We start from the raw sequence: 9,192 nt of genomic DNA on the forward strand, positions 1-9,192 counted from the left end.
AGGTAGGAGAATCACTGATTTGAGGCCAGTCTCACAACTTACTTAGATCCTCAGCATCTTAGTGAGACACCGTCTTTAAAAAAAAAAAAAAAAAAAAGGGCGGGTTCTAACTAAGTGGTAAAAAGAAAGAAAAGTAAAGAATTCTTTTCCATTTAATATCTTTTTACATATATAGAATATATTATGGGGAAGTAGTAAAGTACAGATTCATATCAACTAAAAGATAGTTAAAGAACTGTGGTCAAGTACAACTTGAGGGGGAAAAAAAAGTGTAACTTGAGACTGAGCTGGGTGTGTAGCTCAGTGATAGAGCCCTTGCCTAGCATGCATGAAGCCCTGGGTTCAGTCGCCAGTACTACGGGGGTGGCGGGGGGTGGAATGAAACCCTTTCAGATTGGCTTTCTTCTGAAACCTCGCTCAGGTCAATTGCACAAGAGTTGAATTATGGGAAAGAATGATAGGTAATTTTGGGGGGAGTTTATTTTTGTTTTATTCATTGCTTTGAATTAATTCACTTTTTGTAAAATGTAATACAAATACATGACAATTCATATAGCTAAAAAAGGTAAATTTCCTTTCTCCAGAACTGTGACATCTATTATGTGGCCTCAGGTGAAAACTCTGAAATTCTTGTGTATCTTTTCAGAATTAGCTATGCATGTATATGAAGCTAATTCTCTCTTTCCCCCCCCCTCTTCTCCCTCCCTCCTCTCCCCCCTCCTTCTTCCCTTTCTTTTTTTTCCCCTTAAAAAAGAATATACTATATGCAGTGTTCTTTTTCATTCATTCCATTTTAGAGAGGTCTGCATATGAACTTAGTTAGATGTGTTATATTCTTTTTAGTAGTTTTGTAGCATTCCATCATATTGCATAAATGTACCTTGAATTTTTTAACCAGTCTAGGCTTAAACAATAGCAAGTATTTTGATAGTAACTCTGTAGGTGTAAACTTCCTAGAAGAGAATTATCAAGGGGTAGCCAACTTTATATTCCAATAAATAATACAAAATTACTGTACAAAGAGATCATACTTTATACTACCACCAACATATGTGTTCCTTTTTCTCCTACCCAATGATGAAGGGGTTTGTTTTTTTTTTTTTTTTTTTAATAAGTTGTAATTTCTTTAGTTAGTATAAATGTAAGCATCTTTAGGTACAACATCCTTTTACTTTTTTTTCTTTTTGCAGCTCTGGGGATTAAATCCAGGGGTTGCACCTGCTAGACAAGTGCTCTACCACTGATTTACATCCTCATCCCTTTTTATTTTTTCACTAACTTACCTGGGCTAACCTTAAACTTGTGATCCACCTGCCTCAGCTTCCCAAGTAACAGGGATTTAAGTCACATGTAACCACATCTGCTACATTTCTTTTTCTATGACTATATTAATGTTCTTTGCCCAGTTTTATTTTGCTTTTTATTATGTCTATCACTAATAACTGCTTAATATTGACATTTGTTTTGTTCATATCAAGAGTACTAGCCAGGCCTGATAGTGCATGCCTGTAATCCCAGCAGCTTGGTAGGCTGAGATAAGGAGGATCGAAAATTCAAGACCAGCCTCAGCAATTTAGCAAGGCCCTAAGCAACTTAGTTGAGACCCTGTCTCAAAATTTAAAAATTCAAAGAGCTGGGGATGAGTGCTTCTGAGTTTTTAATCTGTGGTATGGAAAGAATGAAAAAAAAAAAGAAGAAGAAAGGTACTTTACTGTGATAATTTTGAAACTAGGAGTACTTTGAGGGTTAGAGTATATTTCTAAGAACATAAGAAATTGAGGCCTAACCAAAGAGAAAAATGTTACTGATTTCCAAGTATTATTTAAGCCTGGCTTTATATTCAGGAACCTCTTCTTTTGCACTATTTTACAGTACATGCCCTCTGATATTTAGCACTACATATTTTAGTTACTATAACTGCAGGCATTATTGGGTATTGGGCTTCTGAGAACCAATTAACCAGGTTAATTTGTATCATTAAGATTCTTTTTTTTTTCTCTGAAATAACCTACTATAGTGTTTTCACCTTATAAAGTGCCTGCATTTGTACTACAGTAAACATGATGGCTCTGAAGTATTTTGACACAATAAGTGGGATAGGGACAAAATGATAGGGACTAATGAAGAAGCTAGTATATAAATCCTAAGAACTTAAACAGATGTTAAAATTAAAGGACTTTTTTTAAAAAAATCACCTTTTGTCCTATATTGGGTTGTATTTTTTTCCCTCTTTTTGGTACTGGGAATTGAACCCAGGGATGCTTTACCACTGAGGTGCATTTCCCAGCCCTTTTTATTTTTTATTGAGGCTGGGTCTCAATAAATTGATGAGGTGGTCCTAGAGCTTATGATCCTCCTGCCTCAATTTCCTGAGTCACTAGGATCACGGGATGGGCTGCCACACCTGACCTAGATTGGCACATATTTTAAGTAATCAAATTGTTATTGAAGAGAAGAGTTAATAAATGAAGAGCTTATGTGTTCTTATTCCTAGAGAAAAGCTGAGCCTAAAATCTTGGTATTACTTTTTTTGTGTACGTGTGTTTGTGTATGTGTCTCTTATAAGAGATGAGGGGGAGGGATTATTTCTTTTAAATTATATTGACTTTTAAAAAACCATTTATGTTTGATGTATCACTTTTTTGATTTGGATTCAAATTAATTTGGCCAAAATGAAGTTAATTCTTAATGGCCTGGAGTACCTGTAGATAAGGCACTTTACTGTTTCTTGATTCAAAAAGGGTTTTTTTTTTTGTTATTGTTGTTTTACTATTAATAAATTAAAATAACTTCTAGTTCACCTAATTTATTAATGTTTGTTTCATTTGTTCAATTAGAAAATACTTAAATAATATACCCTCAACATCGTGCCAGAAAATAGATTGATCCCATTCTATCAATTGCCGTTTTTTTGTTTTTTTTTAATGATGGGGATCAAACCCAGAGCCTTGTGTGTGCTGGGCCAGTGCTTTGCCACTGAACTACATCCCCAACCCCTCCATCAGTTTTTTCATAAGATTTCTAATTATTCTTATGATTCTATATTTCCTTTATTTCCTATATTTCCTTTATTTGCTCTCCCAGGTCCCTTGAAACAAGTTGTAGATTTGGTTGACTTCTAAGAGTTTCTTTGTCAACTTCATTTAGTTCTGAAGACCAAATATATAGATCAATATATTATTTTGGCTTTTTCAACTTGTGTATTACTGACCCCACTTCCATTTTGTTAAAACTTTTTTTTCTTTTGAGGTATTGGGGATTGGGTGCCTACCACTGAGCTACATCCCTCAAACCTGTTGACTCATTCATTGCAGTACTAGATTTTTGAACCTCACTATACCCTCAACACATTTTTTTTATTTGTTTTTTTGAGACAGGGTGTCTCACTAAGTTTTCCATACTGCCCTCAAACTTGGAATCATCCTGCCTCAACCTCCCAAGGGATTGCAGGCATTTTGCACTGGCTAAACCTTTACTTTTAACCAAACTTGTCTTTTTTGCTACTGAATTCTCCTCTGCCACATTTTTACTGGGCTTCCTGTTTTACTTAAGTTTCCCATTCCTGAGTTTTTTCCTGTTTTACTTATTATTATTATTTTTTAAAAATTTCGGACCTGTTTCGAACACTTAAATTTGTTGTGGTTGTTACCGGGGATTGAACCCAGGGACATTTAACTGCTGAGCCATATCCTCAGCCCTTTTTTGTATTTTATTTAGAGCCAGGGTCTTCCTGAGTTGCTTAGGGCCTTGCTGAGTTGCTGAGGCTGGCTTTGAACTTGCAATCCTCCTACCTCAGCCTCCCCAGCTGCTGGGATTACAGGTGTGTGCCACCACACCTGCCTTAAATTTGTTTTTGATGATATTTAATAGGAAAACTTCAAGTGTAGATAAAACACCAGCATTTTCCTAGTAAAGACATTTTTCTCAATACATAAAACTGTTAGAAAAAAAAGAAATTTTATTATCAACCACATTTAAAATCTTGAAGGCTAGTAAAATTGGTTTTGTTTTGCTCTTTTATTCTGAGCTATTTTTCATCCAGTGAATTTTTTGTTTTAAGCAAATGAATATGGAAAATTTTTTTTTTATATTGGCATGCTTATTTTCACTAAGTGTTTTAAAATAGTAGTTACATATTTGGTTTTATTACTTTCAATATTATAGTACTTCTAGTTTAATGAAGGTACTTTACAGTGTTCCTTAATACCATTGTGTCATTTGCTTACAGGGTGTGTTTGACCATCGAATGAAGTGTTGGCAAAAATGGGAAGATGCTCAGATTACTTTGCTCAAAAAACGTGAAACGGAGGCAAAAATGATGGTTGCTAACAAACCAGATAAAATACAGCAAGCTAAAAATGAAATACGAGAGGTGATTTTTAAATACTTTCTTTCTTTACTCAGATTTTTCATGTCATTCATATATGCATAATTTTTCATAAATTTTTTTCTGAACCATTCAGCACTTAGCTATTTCTCCATATTTTTATAAACTGTGTTAGAATTACTTTAACATTGTGATCATCATTAAAATCTCAGAGCTCTTCTGTTACCTACACGATTATGAAATAAAGAAGCATACAAGGAAACAATCTGAAATTAACCTTTACATTAATATAATTATATATTTCTTTTTAAATGGTTAATTTATTAACTTTCAGATGATAATTTTGTGTCCAAAAGTGACTTTAGTGTACATTTAGCCGTACAGGCAACATTATCCCCCATATATATGTATTATATATGGTATTTTAATAAATTTGTATAAGTTTATTATAATTTATACACTTTTTTTGCCATGCTTCAATAAGGAAATTGAAGAGGTAGGACAATCTTTATATTACTAAAAATAAATGAACCTGCTCTTTGAAGAGTATGTACCAGTGTTTTGGTTACATAGTGGGGAAAACATCATTTCATTGCTTAAATTTTTAGTTACTTTATTTTACGTGTTTCATTGGTCACGAATCACAACATTTTGTTGTTTTCATACTGAATTTAATGTTTGTCGATGTGTCTTCAGTAGAACATAATTCCACTTTTTTGTTTTAATCCAGCCATTTTACCATTACAAAGTGTTTAAATGTCATATGTTTTTCCTATTTTAAAAGTATCTTCATGGCATATAAATTGTGATGAACGTGTGTTCTTGAAATATATATTGTCAATATAGTCTGAAATAATTGATACTACAAAAAAATGAGAAAATGGCACTGTAACATTGCTAATATATTTGGTAGTGAATTTTATTCAGTATCTTTCCTGAATTCATATCTTACTAAGCTTTGGGCATTATGGTTCATTAAGTATTGCAATATTTTAATCTTGAATAAATTTAGCAGGAAAATGTTAATGAAAATAATTGACATGTATTTCTGCCACTAAAAAATGAGATACAACTTGGGTGCTAAATTAGTTTTTGCCAGTATTGAGCTTTTCTCAGTGTAATTTTTGAATGTTATGTTTTAAGTTCAGTGAAAGATCATGACACCTAATACTATAATTTGTTCCAGACAAAAATGAAATTTTTTGTGTGTTTATTTTTTTCTGTTGTTTTTTGTATTAGTGGGAAGCTAAAGTACAACAAGGGGAAAGAGATTTTGAACAGATCTCTAAAACAATTCGAAAAGAAGTAGGAAGATTTGAGGTAAGTGTAATGGTTTTGTACCTTTCTTAATAACATGGTCACATTTTGCTGTGTTTTATGAAAAGGATAAGTTTAATTTTCTACTAATGGACTTTTTTTTTCCATGCATTGTACTTTGTTTAACAGAAAGAACGAGTGAAGGATTTTAAAACTGTTATCATCAAGTACTTAGAATCTTTAGTACAAACACAGCAACAGGTAAGCTTTTTTAAAATAACTTCTATAATTTGTTTTCAGTATACTTTTAATTTTCAAGATGACTATTAATGAAATAGGCTTTTAAGCTCGGAAAATTATAAGAAATAGAAAGCTAGTGACAGAAAAAAGAAAACATGGTAATTGGTAAGTATCTCAGGGTATCTCAGGTCCTGTTTGCCTTTACTAAATAGTAGGCAGAGATCACTTCCTGATGTTCAGCCATAAGAGACCTCAGGGACAGCTTTCCTATTTTTATTTCTGTCTTCCTATTTTTATTTCTTTAATGATCAGATCATTGTGAGTAAATGCTCATAGTAAATTGTTCTCTTCTATAATAGAAACTAAAACTAATTTTTTAAAGTTTTTTTTTGCTTTGTTTTAATTTTTACTGTTTTGTTTTTTATTTTGTTTGGGGTTGGTGATGGTTTAATGCTGCAAGTGGCATTTGTGTCCTTAACTAGAAAAGATTTGGTTTTAGTGATACATTAAATAAAAATCTAGGAAAAGAAAAGAAAATAATAGATTTTTCAGTGTATTTTAATATAAATTAATGTCTTAAACATAAGAATTTCTTTCTCTAATAGTTTTTATGTTTTTTGTTTTGTTACCAGAGATTACCCAAGGGTTCTTTGCTACTGAGCTACATCCCTAACCCTTTTTTGTTTGTTTGTTTGTTTGTTTGTTTGTTTGTTTGTTTTGAGATAAGGTCTCACTAAGTTGCCAAAGCCCTTGGTAAATTCATGAGGCTGGCCTTGAACTTGTTATCCTCTTATCTCAACATCCCAAGTCACTGGGATTACAAGTGTGTACCAACATGCCCACCTCTGGTAGTTTTTAAATATGTGAATTTAGTAATTTGTCCATATAAAATATAATGATATTTTTAAATTCAGTGAAATGCCTTCAAATTATATTAGGTTTTATAAAAGTTGTTTGTGAAATTAGATCTTTTTTAAATAGGAAAGTAAGTCTCAAACTTATTTTTAAAAGGTTTGTTTTAAACATAACTTTAATCCCTTTTTTTTCATCTTTGTTACTCAATATTTTCTTCCTCCTTTTATCCTATCCCTTTTGGCTAACAATAACATAAAATGTGAATATCCAATGAATTAAGAGATGTTTCCACTTTTCTGTTAGAAAAGGTCATCATAATTGTATTATTTAAGGGTAGTGTTTTTAAGTATATAGTACCAATATGTTTTTAGGTACAGTTTTACATAAACTGTAAGGTATTAGGCTTTTTAAAATTATGTTGATTATATCAAAAACTGAAATTAGGGGTTACTGATGTTTTAAATGACTTATATATGAATTATTTTAATGGACTTAAAATAATTAAAGAAAGTTAAATTAGGTAAAGAAGTTAAGTTGATCTTTTTAAAGGAACCAGACATCCCCACAATGGTGTTTTGTTTTCCTTTTTTTTTTTTTTTTTTTTTTTTTTTTTTTTCCTTTTTCTCTTTTTATGGTACTGGGGTACTGGGGATTGAACCCAGGGCCTTGCACATACTAGGGAAGCACTCTGCCATTGAAGCTGCATCCCCAGCCCAAATATGTACAATGATGTGTCAGACATTAGTAAATATTGTTAGTTACTTATGTAGATTTTTTAAATGCTATGTTGAATGTATACATAAAAGTGATGAGCTAATAAGATTATCTTTTATTATCATCCACAGCTGATAAAATACTGGGAAGCATTCCTACCTGAAGCCAAAGCCATTGCCTAGCAATAAGATTATTCCTGTTAAGAAGACATTGGATGTTTGTTCCAGTCATGCTGAATTCCACAGTGAAATCGTTTAAAACCATCTAAATAAACCACTATATATTTTATGAATTACATGTGGTTTTTTACATATATATACATATATGTATATGTGTGTGTGTGTTACACACACACACACACATATATAAACACACTCTGACATTTTATTACAAGCTGCATGTCCTGATCCTTTTTGAATTAAGTGGACTGTGGCATGACATTCTGCAATATTTTGCTGAATTGAACACTATTGTGTCTTAAATACTTGCACTAAAAAGTGCACTGCAAGGCCAGAAAATTTTACAATATTTTTTTCTTTATATGTTCTGTAGTACCTTACCCTCTTTATGAAGTGAATTATCAATGCATTGATTATTGTTTACTTATACATTCCTGTACAGAAATTATGATTTTGTGATTATAGTAATAAAATGATATTCCTTGTGAAGTATTAGTAACAAATTATTTGGGTATGTAAACATATTAGGGATCTTTTGGATAGAAACATTTTCTTCTAAATGTGTATAGTTGATGCTGGGATAACTTATTTTAATTGACAGAAAAAGCTGAAATCTTTCATTATTAATGAAGCTTATAAAATTTCATGAGATAGATCATCACAAATCAAAGAACAATTATCTCTTCCTTGTTTTAGGTAAAGAGAATAATTGTCTTTGGTTATTTTTAACCACTCCTATCTCAAGTGCCTGATTTAAGAATTAGGAAAAGTGTTTATGAGCTTCTGATAAAAGCCCCATAGATTTTGCTCATCTATTATCTTCAAAATTTAAGATTTTGCATAAATTTTATTCCTTGCCTTTTCTTTGCTTTTTATTTTAAGCTAAAAGTAGATCATCTCTGATTATAATGACCTGACCCTGAATGGTATCATGCTTAAATACACCATGATTTGATGAATAACCAAGGATTCGTAAGCAAATTTGAAGTAAAATGAAATACTGCTTTGTCTTTGGCACCCTTCTTGTCCTTTTTGTATCCTACTTAAATGAATATTATACAGTCATTAATGCTGATGAAAATTTTAAGTTGTGATTAGCATCAGTTATTTCCATTTTTGAAAAAACATTTTTAAAAACGCTCCCCCCCTGCCCTTTTTTTTTTTTTTTTTTTTCCGCTGGGCACAAACACCTGTAATCCCAGAGACTCGGAAGGCTGAGGCAGGAGGATAGCAATCTCTTGGCCAGCCTCAGCAATGGCAAAGTGCTAGTAAGCAACTCAGTGAGACCCTGTCTCTAAATAAAATACAAAATAGGGCTGGGGGTGTGGATCAGTGGTTGAGTGCCCTTAAGTTCAATTCCCAGTACTCTAAATTAAAAAAAAAAAACAACCTTAAGTTCACAGACCACATCTCCCTTCCACAGGAATAAGATATAATATATATGTGACTTAATTCCTTCAAGTGGTTTACTGGATACAATTAATGAATCAGTGTGTATTTTATTTGAAATGTTAGCTAGCTCTAGTTGTTATTTTTACTCTTAGAACCCAAAAGAATACCTGACATATATGAAGTTAATAATACTTGATGAATTTAACATACAGAAAAATCCCAGATGAT

General features: G+C 32.0%; 1 protein-coding gene across 2 annotated transcripts in view; it reads left to right on the plus strand.

Moving 5' to 3' along the window:
* The window catches only part of SNX2 (sorting nexin 2), a 71,213-nt gene extending 62,252 nt beyond the window's left edge, over positions 1–8,961 (plus strand). For both annotated transcript variants that reach the window (XM_079145669.1, XM_079145670.1), the window contains exons 12-15: positions 4,229–4,372; positions 5,567–5,647; positions 5,774–5,845; positions 7,525–8,961. In XM_079145669.1, coding sequence (XP_079001795.1) covers positions 4,229–4,372; positions 5,567–5,647; positions 5,774–5,845; positions 7,525–7,575 — 348 coding nt within the window. In that variant the 3' untranslated portion in view covers positions 7,576–8,961. The remainder of the gene's footprint in view (positions 1–4,228; positions 4,373–5,566; positions 5,648–5,773; positions 5,846–7,524) is intronic.
* Positions 8,962–9,192: the final 231 nt, after the last annotated feature.

Source organism: Sciurus vulgaris (assembly GCF_902686455.1).
Source record: "Sciurus vulgaris genome assembly, chromosome: 6".
Taxonomy (NCBI): domain Eukaryota; kingdom Metazoa; phylum Chordata; class Mammalia; order Rodentia; family Sciuridae; genus Sciurus; species Sciurus vulgaris.